We start from the raw sequence: 25,845 nt of genomic DNA, 5'->3' as shown, positions 1-25,845 counted from the left end.
CCCATTATGTTCAATCTTCAAAGACTGGGGAGAGGGTTTTGATTGTAATTGCTTCTGTATTTACCTTCCCTCCCTCCCTCTCTTCCTCTCTGTAGCCTGTAGCCTGAATATCTTCACTGTTTCCACAATTTAACATAACCTCATAATTGATAACATCTCTTATGGTTACTCATGTTATTTCCCTCAATGAAAGAATTCGTCATGGTGAGGTTGTTTATGTAATAAGAGCAAAAGATTGTTGACCCTCCCAGTACCTGCTACCGTATGTCGATGTATTGTGATCTCCGTACTCTCAATACTTGCCTCCACCTGCCCACTAACAAGTGCCCCTTCCCTCGTGTTGTCACTGAAATGCTTTGTCTGTAAATATACGTAAACGATAATGATTTTAGATATAAGAAAACCTCCCGTTCGTTTGCCAGTGTTAACGGCCGTGGCTACGCCGAGCATTTGCCTTTATAGAACAAAATCCATTAGCCAGATGCGATACTTTTGGTTATGGTGATTAAAAAGGAGATATCAAGCACCTCATATATATATATATATAAGTTTGATAAAGTTAACCCAGTAATCATACGAGAACTTTTACTTGACTAAAGCCAGCCAGCAAACAAGCGACAGTCAGTCTGCTAGTTTTGAGCTGTTGCCACCAGGCCTCGCCCCTGCCAACTCAAGAGAAGGAGGTAGAAATCGTCACTCCCTCACTGGACCTGACCCGCGGAGTTAACGGAAGGCAGACAGCTCTGTCCATTGCCTGACTGACCCCCAAGTCGCGGCGCGGCGCCTCGACTGGTCTGGTGGTCACCCGACACTTAACAAGAGTAGTGGTTATCATTTCTCAAGGCGTCCCACACAACCTGCAGACCATCAGGCAGTATCAAGAGGATGGTGGCTCTTCTCCTTGCGTTGGCCCTTCCCGCTGGAGAGACCACGGCTCGACCAGCACCCACTGCAGCAGATCGCTTTTATCTATACCGGGTTCCCTCAAGGTTGTTAGTGATTGCAGGCGAGAGTAAAGAAGGTGTAACAGATAACCACAAAAGAAGTGCCTGTATGTTTTTTCATCATCTTTCCACGTTCCGTGTCTTGCTGACCTTCCCCAGTGCCAGCTGAAGGACCTCATCTTCCCACGTCAGTTTGGTTGTGGTAACTCACGCCCAAATTGCTCGCGAAGGTGATTCGTCCCGATGTTTTTCCACCCAGTCTCCACCCTGCTGTATGCACGGACTGTGTGAGGAGGGGAAAGGTCAGCGTTCATTTAGAAACGACAGCCAGGAGATGTATATACAGTGATTACACTTTCCAGTGAGAACAAACAACACGATAAGCTGTGAGCTGTGTTTCTTGATCAAGAGAAGTTATGATGTGATTTATTTTTGCAGCCGAGATAGCAAATGAATTTGTCAGAAAAACAACTCTAGCTGCGCGTCAGGCGACATGAGAGGATGTTTTCGAACAAAGAGTCTGCTTGTGAGCTTGGTTGACTCGAATGAGGAAATAAGTGTATCATCTCCGCTCTAGTGTGGGTCAGGTCAGGTCAGAATGATCTCCAGAGGAGGTGAGCATCCTCACCCATGACCGTAATAATGTGTCATTCATCTGACAAAGTGTACTGTGTGTGTGAGTCATCACCTGAAATGAACAAATTGTACAAACTGAACTATGAATGAAGCAATATTCTGAAATGATTGTGGTAATGTTACTACGTGCTGTGAATGGTGAATAACAAGTTGAAAACATGATCAATCATAGTGAGTGGTTAACAATATTTTGGATATATTGTAACGTTTAGTCATTGCTGAACAATGTGGTGATTTGGAACGTTTAGTAGCTGATAGACGGACAGTATGTTAGATATATTGACACAATAATTAATTGTTGAACAATGTGGTGTATATAGTCCAGTGTAATTCACAGTGCAAATACTGCAACATATAGTGTGTGTTAAAGAATACTTAAAAAAAACTATAGTGATTGGTGAACAATATACAGTGAGGATATTGACAGCTTTCGTGATTAGTGTGTGGAAAAATGTATCGTCTTAAGATATGTGCAGCACATGGCTACAGTGTGATTACTTGAGAAACTTGTGAGTGATCAATCTTCAGCAAAGCCCCGCTCATCTCGCGTGACTGATGGCTGACCCAGCCGTGCACCCCGGGGCGACGCAAGGTAAGCAACACAAGTACTTGTTTATTGACCTGTTTGGTGATCAGGTTTCATATGATTCTTGGTTATATGTTGAACTCCGGTTGGTGATCAGGTTTCAGCTGATTACAGTATGTGTGTCGACCTCTTGCTTGGCATCAAACTTCAAATGTGCCTAAATCTGATTATCACGTTTCATCTGATTGTAATACGCTGAACGTTGCTTGGTCATATCAAGTGATTATATACTATGTTGAACGGCACTTGTTGACTATTTCATATCATGTCGACCTCTGGTTGGTGGTCATATTTCAAGTGATTATTTTACCTTGAACGCTGCATGATTATTTATAATGATTATATTTCATTGAATGTTGCTGGATAATGATTTCAACTCTTTAGATATATTCTTTGACTTTAGTGTAATCATTTCAAACGATCAAATGCGTCAACTCTGCTTGCGGTCAACGAATTACAATGTCCAAAGCTGTTGGCGATTACATTTCAGCAGATTACATGTTGAACCCCGTACATTAGATTACATAGAAGTAGTAGGTGTGGAAAAGTGTCGGGAATGAAGTGATTCCCGACTGATGTGGGTCAGAATGAAAGTGGTTTACGGGAGGTGTGTGATCACTGTTGGTGCCTGTGCGTCTGGAAAGGACATTTCTTTTGGGCTGGAGAGAGATTACGTTACCTGCCGAAGATTTTCTTTTTTTTTTATTCCTGCTATCTAGCTATGGTAATGCAGTGTGATGTTACAATTAAGAAACATTTCAATCGATATCTAGTTATGGTAATACAGTGTGATGTTACGTTGAAGAAATATTTCCTTCAGTGTCCTTCTGTAGTATCCTCCCCTCACTTTTTGACAAAGGTCTGGGGGAAGCTGGAGTCTACCCAGCACTTGGCCAGGAATAGGAGGGATTCCTCTCTGCTAATGGTGTTGCTGCTGCTGTATGTGATTGTTGTGAGTGTGTGTGTGTGTGTGTGTGTGTGTGTCACGGGGAGAGACTTATATACTCGTGTGGCCCTTGTCTCTTAACGTTGTATATGTGTACCATATTTTTACTCCCATGTATGCACACACACACACACACACACACACACACACACACGCCAGCCTAAGCCAGGTACCCATTCATCGACCAGCCTAAGGGTAGGTTGAACACCTGGGTTGAAAGTGGACTGACTGCTGCGACGAGGATTCGAGCTTAATGAGGATTTGCTGACAGTCGGCCCGTGCATGCATGGTGGTCAGTAACGCTTATTGCTGCACCACGGAAGTGTGTGTGTGTGTGTGTGTGTGTGTGTGTGTGTGCAGCCATTTGACTGGAAATACACAGTTAAGGTATTATAGATACTACAGAACTGGGAGGCCATGATAGTCGCTAGTTAACTCATCAAACAAGAGCTTGAGATCTAGGTGAGCTGGATATTGCCACACTTTGAATAATCACATTGATGACATGCATTTAGATATCCAGGATGGCAGATACACAGGGATGTTTCCAGAGTAAGTGGTGTGTTTTATACATGATGAGCCTGATTGAACATTGATATAGTAATTTACATACCACATAGAATAACTAACAGGAAACTGAGATGTTCACTTGCATAGCTATGTACTTGTACAGTCATAAAAGTTCGTAGGTGTGCGTGTGTGTGTGTGGGTGTGGGCGCCTGTGCAGTCCCCAACCCATTTCTGGACGGCGAGTCGGTATAAAGACGTGACCACACACTCTTATACACACGGCAGAAATGTGACGTTGATGTAGTAAAGTAAGAAAGGACTATGTTTGTCAATCATGTGTTATTGGTAGTCATGAGCAGTTACATATTCAAGGTTGTATGATAAGATATGAAGGTTAGAGCACCTTCCATGCCTAAGTTTTCATTTAGCAGGTGATAAGTGACGACAGTGTGCAAGTCGAGATGTATTCGAACAGTTTCGAAAATTTGTTTCGTGTCCACATGAATAATGTTGTCAACTATTAAGAGCTAAACGCACACAGTATCTACCATTAACATTGTCATATATTCCTCCATATATCCAATGAAAACCAGATCTGAATGATAGGTAATCAAACATTCTAAGTATACCATGACTCGAAGCAATGAGCAGTGAAGCAGTCTGAGTTGGCCAAAGTTGTAATGGAACAGCTCCGAGTCTGAGGCAGCAGTCTACTGAAGTAGTTCTATCGACGTATATTGGCAATGATACTATATGCCGCCAGTGGTTGAAAGTACAGGTTATTACATAATTATGACCGCGCTATTAATACTATAAATTGATTCAGGCGCATGAATGTATTTGGTGTTGATGTCGGGGTGTGCACGTGTGGGCTAACAATTTCAAAGAGATTCTAGTGGCGAGCCTCACTGTATAAAGCAGTCCCATCCTTCGTCGCTAATATTCTGTGCTGTATCAGCTTATTTAGGTTACTTATATGGAGAGATTAAGGCACCACCTTCTTGTTTACTGTCTCCCTCTTCACAGAGAGGATGACATAGAAAATAGGGACGACTAGATAACCGGAAAACAAAAACGAAGTATGGAGGTCGCTGCTCAGAGTTTAACCTCTTACAGGAGAGAAGAAATGATTAATTCTATACTGAGAGTAAAATGATGTAACATCAGAGTAGGTGAATTTGATTATGGATGAGGACGATTATGAACTACATTAAGACTGTTATGCATTGTGATGATTGGTATGTTTTTCAAGTCTGCACAAGAGAAAAGTCAAGTATGTAAACAGTGTTATACTAGTGGGTAGGTTTATTCTTGCTGACAGCAAGACCTTCGTCCAGTCGTGCTTTGACATGACCAACGATCCTACGGTTCATATTCCAGATGTATGGACAGTCTTCACAAACCCTACTGTGAGTTGAGCTCTGAAGTTGCCTGGTTGTCGAGGCAGAGCCACGAATTTTTGCGTGTTGGCTGGACCAACACTGCTTGTCCCCAAGATCCATCAGAGTACAGGAAATGACCTGACCAAGGAGGAGGGGAGATGATGATGAGGCGAGGGATGACCTGAATGGACAAGTAAATGAGAGGTGTAGACATATCTAGAAGTGTGTTAACGTCGATGCCTCGTGCAGCAGTCGGCTACAGGAGTGTAGGGTGCGGGAATGTATGGTACACCAGAGGTCAGGCACACTTAGATGATAGATGAACGATCTTTAGAGGATAACAGACATGTGTCTGTGATGTGTGGAATGACGGAGTGATGGAACTTTTCACCGTCCACGTCATCAATCTGTTTTAAATACTCAAGGGTTTTGATCAAGTCACCCCTCACTCTTCTCTCTTTTGTGGACAGACACAGCTTACTTGATTCTAGTACCATCTTGTTGCCAGTCCTTTGGACCTGTAGCTTAGTGTGCTTCTTTAGGTGCGATGACCAAACTTGAGTAACATATTTATTTTCAACCATATGTAGGGTATGAACAGCTTGCTAGATATTTCGTTATCTATTTATTTGAGTTATCAGAATATTTACCGGAAGACAGTTCGTCTCCATCATTAGCTTCTTAATGTGAGAATCTTGGTGTGTTACGGTAGGAGTGACGTCGACTCCCAAGTCCCTGTCAGGCATAGAATGTGTGTGTGTGTGTGTGTGTGTGTGTGTTGTATTTGTATGTTACGGAGAATTTTATTTTTTTTTTGTAATCTCAGCTCTTAAACTTGTTTATATGTACCATGTCTTTATCCTGTTTGTGTATTTACATATACACTCCCACACATAATTTATGATGAAAGTTAAAAACTTAGAATTCTGAGCTTATGGCAAGTAGACGCAAAGGGTGTGCACTTGTGCATTAGTGTTTGACTTATCCAAAACATCTAAATCGCGGCCTGCTAGAAGAGATATAGTTACTCCTTAAAATCCACTGACAATTACATTTTCTTTGATGGACCATAGGGACGGCTACTAGAGAAAATAAGATGTGTGGAGGGGTAACTATATTTTCTTTTTTTTCTTTCGACACTAGTGCACGGCACCTCTTGCCTTGGGACATCACGCCTCTTGCTACTTGGACTTGATGTCACTTGCTACTAGACCAGACGCCACAGCCACTGGGACATACGCCAGCAACCTCAGGGATCGGACGCCTCTTGCCATTGGGCACACCACCACCTAGCAAAGACTTTACACCATCTGTTGTTGAACACCGATACCTACCACTGTGACCCTAGAGTGGCCTTTGTGCCTTACCATACCTGGCGTGGTCTTTATACCCTGCCACCCCTGGAGTGGTATTATACCCTTTTACCCCTGAAACGCTCTTATACTCTGCCATCCCTGGAGTGGTCTTATACCCTGCCATCCCTGGAGTGGTCTTATACCCTGCCATCCCTGAAGTGGTCTTATACCCTGCCACCCCTAGAGTGTTCTAATACTCTTCCACCCATGGAATGGTCTTAAACCCTGCCATCCCTGGGGCGGTCTTATACCCTGACACTCCTGGAGTGGTCTTTATACCCTGCCACTTCTGAAGTGGTCTTTATACCCTGCCACCCCTGGAGTGGTCTTATGCCTTGCCACCCTTGGAGTGGTCTTTATGCCCTGCAACCCCTGAAGTGGTCTTTATACCCTGCTAACCCTGGAGTGGTCTTTATACCCTTCCACCCCTGGAGTGGTCTTTATACCCTGCCACCCCTGAAGTGATCTTTATACCCTGCTACCCCTGGATTGGTCTTTATACCCTGCCACCCCTGTAATGATCTTATACTCTGCCACCTGTGGAGGGGTCTCTATACCATGCCACCCTTGGAGTGGTCTTTATGCCCTGCCACCCCTGGAGGGGTCTTTATACCCTGCCACCCCTTGAGTGGTCTTTATACCCTGCCACCCCTTGAGTGGTCTTTATACCCTGCTACCCCTGGAGTGATCTTTATACCCTGCCTCCCTTGGAGTGGTCTTTATACCTTGCTACCCCTGGAGTGGTCTTTATACCCTGCTACCCCTGGAGTGATCTTTATACCCTGCCTCCCTTGGAGTGGTCTTTATACCCTGCTACCCCTGGAGTGGTCTTTATACCCTGCTACCCCTGGAGTGGTCTTTATACCCTGCCACCCCTGGAGTGGTCTTTATACCCTGCCACCCCTGGAGTGGTCTTTATAACCTGCCACCCCTACAGTAGTCCCCTCGATCTACACGGACCTTAACGCGGTGGTGGGGTTTGTGTGGAGTAGTGATGGCTTGAGCTATGGCAGCGGAGATTTTCCTTTCCCTGGTACGTGGGTTTAACTACGCTGCAAAGGTCAAGCTTGAGCTCTCACACCAACACATGGAGGCTATTTTCTCTCCTATACTTTTCGTTCTTCTCTTCTTGATCTATTAAAACTGAAGTTGGTCATTTGTTTGAATTGAGATGAATTTCTAGGACAGAATATTCTAAGCTGCATTAAGAGCGCTGAATAGCCTTAGATGCTCCAGTGCTTGGCTTATAAGCCTAAACTGTATTATTCAACCCTTTCTTAATGATTCAACCACAGTGCCATCAACTTCCGCCGCCTTGCCGGATTTCTTCGTCTGCTAGGCTTTCACCATCTCTTATATCTCCACCAGACCACCCTCTCTGGCTCTCTCTCTTTGCACACCTTCGTGGCCTAAACACCCTACATCTGCCACTTTATCATCAAACACATTCAACAGTCCTTCAAAATACTCACTCCATCTCCTCTCAGTCCATCACTACCTGTTATAACTTCCACCCTTGCCTCCTTAACCGACGTTCCCACCTATTCTCGTTATTCGCACATTATTTACCTCCTTCCAAAACATCTCTTTATTCTCCCTAAAGTTAAATGATCCTCTCTCACCCCAACTCTCATTTGGCCTCTCTTACAACTTTTGCACCTTCCTCTTAACCTCCTGCCTCTTTCTCTTAAATATTTCCCAGTCATTTGCACTACTTCCTTGTAAGTACCGTCCAAACGCCTCTCTTTTCTCTTTCTCTAGCATCTTCTTCATCCCACCCCCTATTACCCTTTCTAATATGCGTACCTTCCACTTCTCTCATGCCACATGCATCTCTTGCACCCCCTGCTACCCTAGATACATTTCATTCCTTACCCACTCACTACGCTTCATCTGCTTTCACCTTTTGCCATTCACCAATCAATCTCTCCTGTTATTTTTTCACGCAAGTCTCCTTTCCAAGCTAACTTACTCCCACCACTCTCTTCTCCCTGACATTTTCTCATTTTTGAAAACCTCTACAAATCTTCACCTTCACAAGATAGTGGTCACACATCCCTCCATCTGCCCCTCTCAGCACATCAACATTCAGAAGTCTCTTTTACACGCCTATCAATCAATACGTACTCTGATTATGCCCTTTTACCTTCGTTCCTACTCACATACGCATACTTGTGTATATTTCTCGTTTTTCAACCAGGTATTCCCAATCGCCAGTCTTTTTTCAGCACACAGATCCATAAGCTCTTCACCAATTCCGCTCACAACACTGAACACCCCATGCACACCAATTATACTCCCAACTGCCACATTACTCACCTTCGCATTCAAAGCACCCATCACTAATACCTGGTCACGTGCACCAAAACTGCTGACGCACTCACCCATCTGCTCCCAAAGCACTTGCCTCTCATGATCTTTCTTCTTATGACCAGATGCATAAGCACCAATAATAACCCATATCGCTCCTTCCACTTTCAGTTTTATCCACATCACTCTAGAATTTAGTTCCTTACACTCTATCACACACTTCCACAACTGCTTCAGTGGTGCTACTCCTTCCTTAGCTCTTGTCCCCTTACCAACCCCTGACTTTACTTCCAAGACGTTTATAAACCATGCTTCCCCTTTATCCTTGAGCTTTGTTTCACTCAGAGCCAGAACATCCAGGTTTCTTTCCTCAAACATACTACCTATCTCTCCTTTCTTCTCATCTTGGTTACATCCACACTCACTGGCACTCAGATCCGAGCCTTGAAGGAGGATGAGCACTCCCCGCTTGACTCCTTATTTTTCCTGTTTTAGACATTGAAATACAAGAAGGAAAGGGTCTCCAACTCCCGCCCCTTTTAGTCGTCTTCTACGCCACGCGGGGAATACGGAGGTAGAATTTTTTCTCCCCTACCTGGGAAGTGAGTCATTTGTTGTTCGCCGATGATACAGCGCTAGTGGCTGATTCAAGGGAGAAACTGCAGAAATTGGTGACTGAGTTTGGAAAAGTGTGTGAAAGGAGAAAGTTGGGAGAAAAAATGTGGATAAGAGCAAGGTTATTAAGTTCAGTAGGGTTGAGGGAAACGTTATTTGGGATGTAAGTTGGAATGGAGAAAGAATTGGAGGAAGTGAAGTTTTTTAGATATCAGGGATTGGACTTAGCAGAGAATGGGACAATTGAAGCGGAAGTGAGTCACAGGGTGGGGGAGGGGGCGAAGGTTCTAGGAGCGATGAAGACTGTGTGGAAAGAGAAGTTATCACAGAGAGCAAAAATGGCTATGTTTGAAGGAAAAGTAGTTCCAATAACATTATATGGTTGCGAGGCATGGGCTATAGATAGGGTTGTATAGAGGACGGTAGATGTGTTGGAAATGAAAAGTTTGAAGGCAATATGTGGTGTGAGGTGGTTTAATAGAGTAAGTAATGAAAGGGTAAGAGAGGTGTGGTAATAAAAAGAGTGTGGTGGAGAGAGCAGAAGAGGGTGTGTTGAAATGGTTTGGGCATATGGAGAGAATGAGTGAGGAAAGGTTGACAAAGAGGATGTATGTATCAGAGGTGAAGGAAAGAAGGAGAAGCGGGAGACTAAATTGGCGGTGGAAGGATGGAGTGAAAAAGATTTTGTGTGATCGGGACCTGAACATACATGAGGGTGAGGGGCGTGCAAGCAATAGGGTGAATTGGAACGAAGCGGTATATCGGGGTCGACGTGCCATCGATGGACTCAACTAGGGCATGTGAAACGTCTGGGGTAAACCATGGAAAGGTATGTGGGGCTTGGATGTGGATAGGGAGCTGCGGTTTCGGTGCATTGCACATGACCGCTTGGGACTGACTGTGAACGAATGTGACCTTTTTTTTTTTTTTATGTTTTTATGGCGCTACCTCACTTAAGCGGGGGGTAGCGACGCTGTTTCCTGTGGAGTGAGGTGGCGCCGGGAATGGATTGAGGGCAAGCAACTATGAATATGTACATGTGTATATTTATGTGCATGTTTATGGATATGTATGTATGATTATATGTATGTGTATGTATATATACGTGTATGGAAGTTTATGTATGTATGTGTGTACATGAGTGGATGGGTCATTCTCCGTCTGTTTTCCGGCGCTACCTTGCTGACGCGGGAAACAGCGATCACTAATAATGAATAGATATAATACATATCTGTTGGGGTATCTGAATGTGTGTGTTTGTAACCAAGATGAGAAGAAGGGAGAGATAGGTAGTATGTTTGAGGAAAGAAACTTGGATGTTCTGGCTATGAGTGAACGGAAGCTCAAGGGTAAAGGAGAAGAATGATTTGAAAAAGTCTTTGGAGTAAAGTCAGGGGTTGGTGAGAGGACAAGAGCTAAGGAAGGAGGAGCACTACTACTGAAGCTGGAGTTGAGGGAGTGTGTGATAGTGTAAGAATGTAAATTCTAAATTGATGTGGGTAAAACTGAAAGTGGATGGAGAGAGATGGATAATTATTGGTGCATATGCATCTGGTCATGAGAAGAAAGATCATGAGAGCCAAGTGTTTTGGGAACAACTGAGTGACTGTCTCAGAAGCTTTGGTGCATGAGACCAGTTTATAGTGATGGGTGATTTAAATGCGTAGGTGAGTAATGTGACAGTTGAGGGTATAATTGGTGTGCATGGGGTATTCAATGTCGTGAATGGAAATGGTGAAGAGCTTATGGATTTTGTGCGCTGAAAAAAACTGGTGATTGGGAATACCTGGTTTTAAAAGAGACATACATAAGTATATGTATGCGAGTAGGAGAGACGATCAAAGGGCGTTATTGGATTGCGTGCTAATTGATAGGCGTTTAAAAGAGAGACTTTTGGATGTTAATATGCAGAGAGGGGCAGCCAGAGGAATGTATGACCACTGTTTTGTGGAGGCGAAGGTGGAGATTTGTAGAGGTTTTGAAAAACGAAGAGAGAATGTTGGGTTGAAGAGAGTGGTGAGAGTAAGAGCTTGGAAAGGAGACTTGTGTGAGGAAGTACCAGGAGAGAGTGAGTGTAGAATGGCAAAAAGTGAGAGCAAATGACGTGAGGGCAGTAGGTGAGGAATGGGATGTATTTAGGGAAGCAATGACATGCATGTGCAAAAGATGCATGTGACATGAGAAAGATGGGAGGTGGGCAGATTAGAAAGGGTAGTGAGTGGTGGGACGAAGGAGTAAATTCGTTAGTGAAAAAGAAAAGAGAGACGTTTGGACGATACTTGCAAAGAGGAGTGCAAATGACTGGGATACGTACAGGAGAAAGCGGTAGGTCAAGAGGAAGGTACAAGGGTTGAAAAAGAGGGCAAATGAGGGTTGGGGTGAGAGACTGTCATTGAACTTTAGGGAAAATAAAAAGATGTTTTGGAAGGAGGTGAATAACGTATGTAAGAAAAGATAACAGATGGGAACATCTGTGAAGGGGCCAAATGAGGAAGTAATAACAAGTATTGATGAAGTGAGAAAGAGATGGAATGAGTATTTTGAAGGTTTGTTGAATGTGTTTGATGATAGTGATAGATGTAGTGTGTTTTTGTCGGGGTAGTGTGCGAAGTGAGAGGGTCAGGGAGAATAGTTAGTGAAAGCTTTGCGGAAGATGAAATCCGGCAAGGCGGTGGGTTTGGATGGTATTACAGTAAAATCTATTAAGAAAGGGGGTGACTGTGTTGTTGATTGGCTGGTAAGGATATTCAGTGTATGTTTGGATCAGGGTGAAGTGCCTGAGGATTGGCGAAATGATGCATAGTGCCATTGTACAAAGGTAAAGGTAATAGAGGTGAGTATTCAAACTACAGAGTATTCCTGGGAAATTATATGGGAAGGTATTGATTGAGAGGGTGAGAGTATGTACAGAGCATCAGACTGGGGAAGAGCAGTGTGGTTTCAAAAGTGGAAGAGGATGTTTGGATCAGGTGTTTGAAGAATGTGTGTGAGAAATACTTGGAGAAACAGATGGATTTGTGTGTAGCATTTATGGATCTGGAGAAGACATATGATAGGGTTGATAGAGAAGAGAGAAGCTTTGTGGAAGGTAGTAAGAGTAAATGGTGTGGGAGGTAAGTTGCTGGAAGCAGTGAAAAGTTTTTACCAGTGATGTGAGGCATGTATACGAGTAGGAAGAGAGGAGAGTGATTGGTTCTCAGTAAACGTCGGTCTGTGGCAGGGATGTGTGATGTACCCATGGTTGTTTAATTTGTTTATGTTAGGGATGGTTAGGGAGGTAAATGCAAGCATTTTAGAGAGAGAGGCGAGTATGCAGTCTGTTGTGGATGAGAGGGCCTGGAAAGAGAGTCAGTTGTTCGCTGATAATACAGATCTGGTGGGTGATTCGAGTGAGGAAATGCAGAGGTTGGTGACTGAGTTTGGTAAAGTGTGTGAAAGGAGAATGTTGAGAGCAATGTGAATAAGAGCAAGGTTACTAGGCTCAGTGGGGTTGAGGGACAAGTTAATTAGGATGTAAGTTTAAATGTAGAGAAATTGGAGGAAGTGAAGTGTTTTAGATATCTGGGAATGGACTTAGCAGCGAATGAAACCATGGAAGAGAAAGCGAGTCACAGGGTGGGGGGAGGGGGCAAAGATTCTGGGAGTGGTGATGAATGTGTGGAAGGAGAGAACGATATCTCGGAGAGCAAAAATGGGTATGTTTGAAGGAATGATAGTTCCAACAATGCTATATGGTTGCGAGCGTGGGCTGTAGATAGGGTTGTACCGAGGAGGGTGAATGTGTTGGAAATAAATGTTTGAGGACAATATGTGGTGTGAAGTGGTTTGATCGAGTAAGTAATGAAAGAGTAAGGAAGATGAGTGGTAATAAAAAGTGTGACTGAGAGAACAGATGAGGGTTTGTTGAAATGGTTTGGACATATGGAGAGAATGAGTGAGGAAAGGTTGACAAAGAGGATTTGTGTCAGAGGTGGTGGGAACAAAGAGAACCGGGAGACCAAATTGGAGGTGGAAGGATGGAGTGAGAAAGATTTTGAGTGATCGGGGGTCTGAACGTACAGGAGGGTGAAAGGCGTGCAAGGAATAGAGTTACTTGGAATGATGTGGTATACCGGGGTCGACTTGCTGTCAATGGACTGAATGAAACAACGCTTGTGAAAAGTTTGGGGTAAACCGTGGAAAGGTATGCGTGGCCTGGATGTGGATAGGGAGCTGTGGTTACGGTGTATTACACATGACAGCTAGAGCCTGAGTTGAGAAGGAATGTGGCCTTTTTTTTTTTATTTTCCTGGCGCTACCTCGCTGAAGCAGGGGGTAGCGATGATATTTCCTATGGAGCTATGTAGCGCCAGGAATGGATGAAGGCAAGCAAGTATGAATATGTACATGTCTGTATATGTATATGCCGTGTATGTATATTTGTATCTGTGGATATGTATATGTGCGCATATGGGCGTATATGTATATGTATATGAGTGGATGGGCCATTCTTCGTCTGTTTCCTGGCGCTACCTCGCTGACGCGGGAAACGGCGATCAATTATTATAAAATTATTATTATTATTATATATATATATATATATATATATATATATATATATATATATATATATATCATATCATACTTCGCCGTTTCCAGAGTTAGCGAGGTAGCGCCAGAAACATATGATAACAGGCTGCGTTCGCTCACGTCCATTTTCTAGCTGCCATGTGTAATGCACTGAAACCCTACACCCCTATGCACAACCAGGCCCCACAGATTTTTTTTTTTTATGGTTTTCCCGACCGCTTTATTTTCCCTGGTTCAGCAAGTCACACCTAGAATACCACATTATTCCATTTCGCTTTATCCTCTGCACACCTTTCACCCTTGTGTGTGTTCAACTTCCGACTACTCAAGATATTTTCTACTTCATTTTTCCATCTCCAGCTTGGTCTCCCGCTTCGTTTCCCCTTCACTTCTGGCACATACATCTACTATGTTAACTTCTCACTTATTCTCTCAATATGATCAAACCACTTTCCATGACTCTTTCACTTCGCACATCTCCCCAAACCCAACGCCCTGCCGCTGCCAGCTTATCATCAAACACATTCAACAGTTCTTCCAAATACCCGCTCCATCTCCTCCTCGCCTCTTCATTACCGGTTATCACTTCTCTGTCCCCTCCCTTCACCGATATTCCTATTTCATCTCTGATTTTTCTCAGACTATTATCCTCTATCCAAAACATGTTATTCTCCCTGCAATTTACCGATAATCTCTCAACCTGCTTACATTTGCCCTCTCTTTCAACGTCTGCACCTTCCTCTTGACGTCCTTCCGCTTTATCTTGTACACCTCCCAATCTTCTGCACTCCTTCCCTATGAATACCGCCCATACACCGCTCTTTTTTCGTTCCCTAGTAACTTTACCGTGTCATCCCACCACTGACTACCCTTTCTCACCTGTCCACCTCCCACCATTCCTCAGGTAACTCACCTAAAGCCGTACAGGCAGTGACGACAGTCAAAACCTATCTTGAGGAGGTCAGTTGTAGCTCAGTCTACTCCAGCCGCTGTGACACGATGCATCCCAGGCAAGGCTTTCACCACCCCTTCTTTTTTTCACCAAATCACTTACCACTTACCTCCCCGCCTCAGACACGCTACATTTGCTAGTGTCATCTAACACATTTAGCAGTCCCTCAAATTATCCACTCCATCTCTTCTTCACTTTTTTTCTGCTCGTTACTATTTCTCAATTTGCTGTCTTTACTGATGGACCCATTTCCTCCCTTGTCCTTCTCATACTGTTCAAATCCTTCTAAAACACTTTTTTCTTCTTTCATCCCTGTAGTTCACCGATGCTCTGTCACCATAACTCTCACTTTGCGTTCGTTCCTTTTTTCTCAGCCCTGCACTTTTCTCCAGACCTATTGCCGCTTCCTCTTGAAAATTTCCCAATTAGAAGTACTCCTTCCTAGCAGTGTAACTTAGTTTCTTCATCCAGACATTCATTATCCTCTCCCACACGCCCGCAACCCAACTTCTGCACGTCACACACTTCCCTCGGACATGTAATTACTGCTTTCATGTCTCACCCACTCTCATCGTTTGCCATTCTTCGCCAATTCTCTCCTAGTATGTCCGGACACAAGTCTTGTTTCCAAGTTCATTCACTTTCACCACCGAATTATTCTCACCTGTATCATTTCCTCTTTTCCTAAAGCCTCTACAAACTTCGGTCCCACCAACCTTCTACCAGCAGCCCCTCTCAGCACATGTACATCCAAAAGTCTTTGTACAACACTGGTCGCTTACCGTGTTCCCCACTTTACGTATACCTATATATGCCACTCTTTTTAAACAAGTTATTCCCAATCACCAGTCCTCCTTCAGCGCACTCTTCCACAAGCTGTTCACCATTTTCATTCGGAGTGGTCACTCCAGCCCTCCAATTATACCTTCAGCTGCCACAACACTACTCCTGAATAAGATCATTCATCATTCTCACTCGATCCTGCTCATTAGAATTGTTACTGCACTTACTCAGCTCCCACACACACTGCTCTCTTCCTCAGTCATCTCGCTAACACATAAACGAACGCTTAAGTCACCTATCCCACGTAATTCAATTTGATTTCACTCACATCAGTCTGAGGTTCACTTCCTTACGATCTTTTATACCTTCTCACAACTTCCTCATCAGCAGAAGTGCCACCGCCTTCATTGCCCTTGCCCTCACACTGCTCCCACACTTACATCTGGTACATTTCCAAACCATTTATCCCCCTTCCATTTGAGTTTGGTCTCGCTCAAGGCCAGAACAACCGGGTTCCTCTCCCCAAACATACTACTTGCTTCTCCCATTTTTTCATCTTGGTCACATTTACGCATAAGGAGACACCCAAGCCTGAGCCTTCTAGAAGGTGGAACACCCCTTGCGTGGTTCCCTCAGCTTCATCTCTTAGAAATGAAGACAAAAGAAGGGCAGGGTTTCTGGCCCCTTTCTGACACTCTTTCCATGATTTTTAGGAAATACAAGAGCAGTGTTCTTTCTTCCCTGTTTCCTAGGATGATGGATGATAAAAATAATAATAATGATAATAATAATCATAGTAATAATAATGATGATAATAATAATAATAATAATAATAATGATAATGATAATAATAATGATAATAATAATAATAATAATAATAATAATGATAATAATAATGATAATAATATGTATAATGATAATAGTATATGTACGTATTGTATATTTATATAGGTATACACGGACGCCCTTACTCATAATTACTTACAGACATTGAAACGCACGAGACAGACGCAAACCACCCGCACGCATTTGCATAGCTTGTATTTACACAAACGCAAAGCTGCAAACCTTCAGACTCTTTCCATAAATCATTAATTTACTGATTACCATCAAATGACATTTGGCAGAGTTGCACGTTCATCATTCCACGTAACATCAGTACCAACGTGTCCTTGCAAAGTCGTCACACTCCATAGTCAGACCTGTCTGAACTTTGGTGGTGGACTAATACACATCTACTTTGTATTAATTCAATACACGTCCAGTCGTCATTAGAGGACACGATCATGTTAAGAATATCCATCACGTCAAGCAAAAGGTTCACGAGGGAGCAAAAAGCAGCAAGGTCAGCGAAGTCCGGCGCTACGAGAGCGAGAGTTGGGCCGAGCGAGTCTCGCGGGCCGCGCCACGCATGGGTAGACGACAGACCCCCAAGCGACCCATCGAGAGGGAAAGTGGGCTGGGGCACCGCTTCCGTCCTTCCCTTTTTACTCTAGGGTCCCCGAGGTTATGGTGAAGGGTGTAAGTATCCTAATGGAGAGGAGGTGGGATGTGGTATGTGCTCCAGGTCACCTCCTCCCGCGTCCAGCGGTCGCCACACCTCGCTGGGGAAAATATCTGTGTGAACACTTGGTCCCTACGAGCCGTCCGCGTCACGATGTTTACACCTGGGTTTCTGAAGGTCTATCGTCTTGATGTGTTCATTATTGCACGTTAGTCCTGCAGCATCAGGTTGTGCAGGGGGTTCCCAGAGAAGAGACGAGGGGTGGGGGGGACTACGGCCACGCCCGCCTTGTTCACATTCCTGTAGTTACAAAAACTGGTACGCGGGTCCTTCACTGGTCAGCACTCACAAGGCCGCACCTGTGTTGTGTTCTGTGCACACTAGTCCTAGCGAGAACATCTACCGCAGCCTGTTCCATTACTAACCACAGCTACCCTCCCCAGCCGTGCTACCACCACAGCCATCTATCGCAGCGCACCGTCACCACCACTGCTGGCTGGACCTTACCCTTCTCTGAAGCTCAACCACTCCCACTTGGGGTTATGATGACCACTCTAATAGCTTCAGCCCGGCTTACTTCCACTACAGCTACAAAACCACGATCTAGAACTTAGTTTACAACCGCTACAAAAATCTATCTTATTCATCTGTACCACATATTTGTTTCCCCTTTTTTTTTCCCCTTGTCAAAGGTTCCAGTCACGGACAAAAGTCCTTATCGAGGCCAGGTTTTGACTGCAACAAAAAAGATGGGAGGGGCACAAGACCCAGCCAGGAAAGGAGGAAGAGAGAAGAGTGGGTTAACCATTTACGAGGAGGTGGATAACTGGTGTCAACCGGAGCCTTTAATCTCTACCTCCACAACCACAGTACGACTGGCTATAACCACAGCTACCTCACTTTGGGGCCCTACCACAACAGGTACTACTCTACCAACCTTATTACTACCCACTTACCTCAGTCTGGTCCACTACCACTGTAGCTACCACAGCCTGACTCACTATCCCACTATCTAACCACCACGATAACTGCCTCAGCTTAGTTATTGCCGTAACTACTACTAGTTTGGCTTACCACCACCATTCTTATCCACAGCCTGGCTCACTACCGCCACAACTATCCCCAAAATGGCTCTGCCTCTAACTATCCCCAGCCTGACTCACTATCACCACAACTATCCCCATTCTGGCTGCCTATCACCACAACTATTCTTAGCCTAGCTCGGTTTCACCACAAGTACCCCCAGCCTGACTCACTATCACCGCAGCTATCTCCAGCCTGGCTCACTATCTCCAGCCTAGCTCGCTTCCCTCCACAACGACATCAGACTCATTTTCGCCACAGTTACCACAACTAGTGACACAGCTACCATAACTACCTCGCTGCTGCTGCCACAACTATACGTAGCCACGCCTGAGCTACAGAGCCTTTGACCGCTGTTGTCAATAGGTCACTTGCTACAGGAAGAGTTCCTGCGTAACGGAAGTTTGCCAACGTAACACCAATGTCTACAGAAGGTAACAAGTCACTACCAGGAAATCATCGTGTCGTTAGCTTAACTCCTGTTGTTGAAAAACTTATGGAAACCATCATTTAAGGTCGCATTGTGAACCATTTAGAGGAACACCATTTGATAATCGATTCTCGGCATGGTTTTACTACTACGTTCAGTTCTGATGAATCTGCTCGATTTCGTTTATGATATAATCCACAAATATTATGAAAATTAAAGGAGGTGACTTCTATCTAGATTTTCGAAAGCATTTGATAAGTTTTGGCATCAGAGGTTACTAGCAAATGTTGTCACATGGTATTGATGTGGTTGTTCCTCGATGGCTAGGATATTGGTTAACTGGTCGTGAACATAGTGTGATTGATGGTAAAGAATGGTTAGATGTAACAAGTGGTGTGCCACAGGGATCAGCCTTTGGTACCGGGTCTCATTCTCATGTGTATTGATTATAGTGATAGTGCGTTGCATTGTAAGATATCAAAATTCGTTGATAATACTAAGTTGGGAAATGAATCTACATATAAATCTGAAAAAGCCTGGGCTTACAGGTGGCAAATGAAATTTGATATCGATGTGAAAAAGATTTTCAAATCGGTAGTAAATATTTGGATAGATATAAGCTACCCCTTGCAGTACTGTTCGTCTACAAAGGATGAAGGAAGAAAATGACTGATGCGTAATGATTTCTGGTTAAGCCAAGTGAGCCATGCAAGGAGGCAGTTAAAAGAGGAAACTAGATTCCTGGATTCATAGGTGGGGCTTTCCAGTTTAGAGAAATCACCTGTACTCTGCACGGTTCACTGATACGAACCCATCTTGAAATTGTGTTCAGTTTTGGTCACTCTACTTGAAATATAGACATAGGCAGAATAAAGAGAGCTACCAAGATTATTCCCGGATGGAGAAACAAACTCTATGAAAGCCGTTCAAACGACTTAATTAGCTGAAACTCCACGGGCAAGTGAGGCCTGAAATCCATCTCGTTATATATATATATATATATATATATATATATATATATATATATATATATATATATATATATATATATATATATATTTTTTTTTTTATACTTTGTCGCTGTCTCCCGCGTTTGCGAGGTAGCGCAAGGAAACAGACGAAAGAAATGGCCCCCCCCCCCCATACACATGTATATACATACGTCCACACACGCAAATATACATACCTACACAGCTTTCCATGGTTTACCCCAGACGCTTCACATGCCTTGATTCAATCCACTGACAGCACGTCAACCCCGGTATACCACATCGCTCCAAATCACTCTATTCCTTGCCCTCCTTTCACCCTCCTGCATGTTCAGGCCCCGATCACACAAAATCTTTTTCACTCCATCTTTCCACCTCCAATTTGGTCTCCCTCTTCTCCTCGTTCCCTCCACCTCCGACACATATATCCTCTTGGTCAATCTTTCCTCACTCATTCTCTCCATGTGCCCAAACCACTTCAAAACACCCTCTTCTGCTCTCTCAACCACGCTCTTTTTATTTCCACACATCTCTCTTACCCTTACGTTACTCACTCGATCAAACCACCTCACACCACACATTGTCCTCAAACATCTCATTTCCAGCACATCCATCCTCCTGCGCACAACTCTATCCATAGCCCACGCCTCGCAACCATACAACATTGTTGGAACCACTATTCCTTCAAACATACCAATTTTTGCTTTCCGAGATAATGTTCTCGACTTCCACACATTCTTCAAGGCCCCCAGAATTTTCGCCCCCTCCCCCACCCTATGATCCACTTCCGCTTCCATGGTTCCATCCGCTGCCAGATCCACTCCCAGATATCTAAAACACTTCACTTCCTCCAGTTTTTCTCCATTCAAACTCACCTCCCAATTGACTTGACCCTCAACCCTACTGTACCTAATAACCTTGCTCTTATTCACATTTACTCTTAACTTTCTTCTTCCACACACTTTACCAAACTCAGTCACCAGCTTCTGCAGTTTCTCACATGAATCAGCCACCAGCGCTGTATCATCAGCGAACAACAACTGACTCACTTCCCAAGCTCTCTCATCCCCAACAGACTTCATACTTGCCCCTCTTTCCAGGACTCTTGCATTTACCTCCCTAACAACCCCATCCATAAACAAATTAAACAACCATGGAGACATCACACACCCCTGCCGCAAACCTACATTCACTGAGAACCAATCACTTTCCTCTCTTCCTACACGTACACATGCCTTACATCCTCGATAAAAACTTTTCACTGCTTCTAACAACTTTCCTCCCACACCATATATTCTTAATACCTTCCACAGAGCATCTCTATCAACTCTATCATATGCCTTCTCCAGATCCATAAATGCTACATACAAATCCATTTGCTTTTCTAAGTATTTCTCACATACATTCTTCAAAGCAAACACCTGATCCACACATCCTCTACCACTTCTGAAACCACACTGCTCTTCCCCAATCTGATGCTCTGTACATGCCTTCACCCTCTCAATCAATACCCTCCCATATAATTTACCAGGAATACTCAACAAACTTATACCTCTGTAATTTGAGCACTCACTCTTATCCCCTTTTCCTTTGTACAATGGCACTATGCACGCATTCCGCCAATCCTCAGGCACCTCACCATGAGTCATACATACATTAAATAACCTTACCAACCAGTCAACAATATAGTCACCCCCTTTTTTTAATAAATTCCACTGCAGTACCATCCAAACCTGCTGCCTTGCCGGCTTTCATCTTCCGCAAAGCTTTCACTACCTCTTCTCTGTTTACCAAATCATTTTCCCTAACCCTGGGGATAGGGGAGAAAGAATACTTCCCACGTATTCCCTGCGTGTCGTAGAAGGCGACTAAAAGGGGAGGGAGCGGGAGGCTGGAAATCCTCCCCTCTCACTTTTTTTTTTAATTTTCCAAAAGAGGGAACAGAGAAGGGGCCCAGGTGAGGATATTCCCTCAAGGGCCCAGTCCTCTGTTCTCAACGCTACCTCGCTAATGCGGGAAATGGCGAATAGTATGAAAGAAAAAAAGAAAATATATATATATATATATATATATATATATATATATATATATATATATATATATATATATCCTAGCCTGAGCCAGGTACCCATTTAATCGATCAACCATAGGGGTGTATGAACGGCCGGGTTGACTGTGGAATGACTGAAGCAACTAGGATTCGAACCTATGCGCTCGACCCTGGGCGGCCGTGAATGCGTCACGGTCAGGAAAGCTAACCGCTACACCACAGAGGTCCTATTTAACCCAGAAAAGAGAAGGTCTATAGATGATCTGATTCTTGCACTTATAATATATCAAAGGCTTTGATATACTTGCTCAAACACAAGCTACTTAAGACTTGCTTTGTCTGATTTCACTCGTAATGGTGAATTCAACATCGTGCATAAATGCTTTACGTCGAGAAAGGTTAAGTGCGTTTTTTTTTTTTTGTTTCAAAACGATTGTCGACACGGAATAATCTAACAAGTAGAGAGGCTGAAAGCAGTACTGTAGATACGCTTGAGAAGAGACTTGATAAATAATTCTCTTCCAGTCCACGACTTACATTACTTGCGTCTCCTTAGTCACGTTGACAGTTTGTAAGTTTTTCTCTCTGGATTATCTGTATGCCTCTCTGATTTTACTTCATTAATCTGGTGTCTTTCACGATCACAAACAGCCTCGGAAGAACCCAGTGGTCTCGTACTGTTTAGAATCCTTTGTGTTCCTTCGTGTGTCCTGCTACAACAACCCTAGCCTGCTTCACTACCACCATACAAACCACAGCCTAAGTCACTTCTACAACTATTATCCCACAAGAACCTCCTCACCTCACTCAATACTGCCATAACTACGTACCAAGTCTGGCTAAATAATATTATGATTACCAAATCTCGTTCACTCCCACTACCGCTTTCCTAACTTGGTGTTTTATCTACCTAGCCTGGCTTCCTGCTATAAGTTTCACTGGATCCTAGTACAGTATTATCACAGTTACTCAATTCTGGCTCAGTGCCACTACAGCTACGTCATCCTTACTCCCCATCATCACAGATACCCAAATGTCGTTCTGCTACCACAGCTACCTCACCCTGCCTCACTACAACCCCGGCTACCTCACCTTACATCACAACCACTCAGATACCTCGCTCTACCTCGCTGCCACCGCAGCTACCTCACCCTACCTCGCTACTGCCACGGCCACCTTACCCTACTTCACTTCTCCCACAACTACCCTAGTCTGACTCATCCTGGCTCAACATCTCAACTCCTTGAGTTCGTTTCTCTGTTACCCAGTTGTGGTTTACTGACAGTAACTACTATACTTGGATCACTTTTTCAACCCAGCTACTCCATGGCGTTTCACTATCGTCACAACCACCGCCAGCCAGCCACACATTACCATTGTGGGAATTCAGCCAGGCTCAGTGCAACAGGTACCCCACTGTGTCTCACTTTGTCCACACTTAACCCCACTCTGGCTCGATATAGCCATTGCTGTTCCAGCCTGACTCGCTTCTCCAGTAATTCCTTCACTCTGGCTGGCTGCAACCGCTTGCTTACTACCCGTTTTTGGGTCACAACGACCTCAGACTCTGTGGAAGAGATCACTAAGAGCTCAGCTCCTGCTGCCTTTTTCACCACAATGGCTACGTCTGGGCCGCGGCTCATATAAACGTCAACAGCCTTAGTGAATTGCTAAAATACGTCACCCTGACCTTGGTCCACTGCAACCAGAGTTAGTTTATCCTAGCTTCTTTTGACCATAATTACCCTAGTTTGATGAATTAAGAGAGCGACAGGGTTGGTTTACAGTAGACAAAGTTGTCATAACTCCGGTCTGGTTCACTTCCACGGTTACTTCATAATCTAGTCCACTACAAGTTAGAACCACCTCCGTCTAAGTCACTACAACGCTGGTTACTCTAGCCTACCTCACTACAACTACACATACGTAAGTCTGGCACGCAGTTACCACGTCTATATCTGGTTCATTGAACCCACAAATGCAACCGTATGGCTCGCATAAACATCAGCTTTTCCTGCTTGGCTCAGTACTGTCACACATACACAAGACTGACTTACAGCTTTCCTGGCCTCGCTCATGACAACCACATCCATGACAGTCTGCCTTTGATTAGCTATGACCATAACTACCCAAGTTGGCTCACTACGACCTCATCTGTCTCCAAACGTGTGACCAGCATTACCCGCCTGGGCAATGGAAGGGATAATGACGGCTGTGCAGCGAACCAACACTTCAGTTGCTGTTGAGGTTCACTTTTATAGTCCGTTGTTGTCTTTTCTTTCTCCCTCAGCCAAAAATGACCCGCTGTCGATCAGTCTGCAGACATAGTCTCTCCATCTCGCACATAACGCGTAATAACACGTTTCTGACACGACTCGATCTTTGCAACTTAAGATTTTCCAGCGGTGAGCGCTACTCGCTAACCCTTCTATTCAGTAAGATATCGTCGTAAGTCCTCATTCAATTATCTTGGTCTTATTCATCAAACTCATGATAATCCTAGCCCACTTCACGCAGCCTTACTGTTGCTCATTAAAGCTACAACTTTCAGAATATGGCCCACTGCAGTGACTCATCACTGGCTTATCATTACATATAACTTCTGCCTCACAACAACCATAGCCATCCCAGTTTGGCTTACTGTAGCAAAGTCTACTGAAGTCTACCTTATTGCGATGACGACTTCCTCAGTCTGGCTGGCTACACCCACATGTACTATAGTCCAGATAACAACACACTCTGTTTCTTTAGCTTGGCTCATTTTAACCATAGCTGGTACAAGTTGATTCACCACAACCACTGTTACCTCACTGGGGCTACGTTTGCTAAAGCCAGATGCACTATTAACCAGTGCTAACTCCCTCTGGTTCACTGAGGCTACAGTTGCCATAGCCACATTCATTTCGTCTACTACTACCTCACTCTGATTCATGCACTGGGAATAAGAATAACCTGGTCAGCACAACCACACCACAACTACACCGTCGTTTTTCTTGGTGTTAACGATGCTGCTTCACTCTGGCGCACTACAGACAAAACTGCTGTTCTCTGAAGATTCACAACTTCAAAGACTTCGATCAGGCTCACAACAACCAAGACAACCCATTCCTTGCTGTTCCCGTAGCAACCCTGATCTTGCTTAGTGGCAACCATAACTTCCCCTGTCTAACTCACGGCATCATAACCATCCCAGCCTGGCTTATCAACCGCACGAACCTAGTCTGGTTCATCACAGCCACAGCTAATCTAATATGGCGTACCACAACACCAGCTATCGCATCTAGTTCACTACAACAGCATTTCCAGTAGATCACGACTCCCCTACTTACTGTACACCTGTTGACTACTTCAGTTTCCCCATCACGTAATTGTTTCCATTCTAGCCACTGACGCCCCATTACATGTCGAATTCGCACACTGACACCAGATACCATAAGGTGAACCGCCGCTGCCTCGGACTGGTAGAGGCATCACGGATACTGGTAGGTCACCGAGAAAAGGCATCATGACGTCAGCTGAAGAACAAACTGGATGGTATTCCAGGTTCCCTTCCCACCACCGCTGGGGGTCGTGATGGGTAATGTCGACCTCAAGAGACACTGTATAAACCCAGGGAGTAAGAAGGGTGGAGACTCCCCCGCCTGTTGTACTCTTTCATTGAGGACCTTACCTCGCCTCCCTGTCGTGCTCGTCTTCTGATATACCCCAGTGGCAGGAGCTTGACTTCTTGTGTGGTGTAGGCAAAGTTATTGCTTCCTTTACTAACGTGTATCTTGCTGTTACCGGACGGCTGCAGAGTGTACGATGGTGTTCAGTTACCGTAGATTAAAGATGTATACAGTCTGTGGTGCGAGAAGATGGGTGTATGTAACATCAACACCAAAAATATGTCATTTATGACACTTACCTTACGAAGACAAGTGCATAGTAAGTATTACACTAGTGTAAACTAGTCTGTCGAAAATAGAACCATATGATTGATCAAGTGATACCATTAATATGGTAGAAAACGAGTGAACATCTCTCACAGGGGGATGGTGGCTTCATCGGCTCACTTTGGCCATCCTGACGTTTGAGTTATACTTTAAGATAATCAAGTTCTTACATTACGAAGACCGTGACACATCCCATTAGTGATTCTTTTCAGGGTAACGAATACTAAAACTTCACACCAAACAGAGAATGTCTGCTGTGTAGCGGA

At 44.2% G+C, this 25,845-nt stretch overlaps 1 protein-coding gene across 1 annotated transcript in view; it reads left to right on the top strand.

Moving 5' to 3' along the window:
- The first annotated feature begins 695 nt into the window (after positions 1–695).
- The window catches only part of LOC139765897 (uncharacterized), a 409,959-nt gene continuing 384,809 nt past the window's right edge, over positions 696–25,845 (top strand). Inside the window, exon 1 of the mRNA XM_071693837.1 lies at positions 696–2,172. Coding sequence (XP_071549938.1) covers positions 2,136–2,172 — 37 coding nt within the window. The 5' untranslated portion in view covers positions 696–2,135. The remainder of the gene's footprint in view (positions 2,173–25,845) is intronic.

This window comes from Panulirus ornatus, chromosome 4 (genome assembly GCF_036320965.1).
Source record: "Panulirus ornatus isolate Po-2019 chromosome 4, ASM3632096v1, whole genome shotgun sequence".
Taxonomy (NCBI): Eukaryota; Metazoa; Arthropoda; class Malacostraca; order Decapoda; family Palinuridae; genus Panulirus; species Panulirus ornatus.
This window is presented reverse-complemented; position numbering and strand designations above follow the sequence as displayed.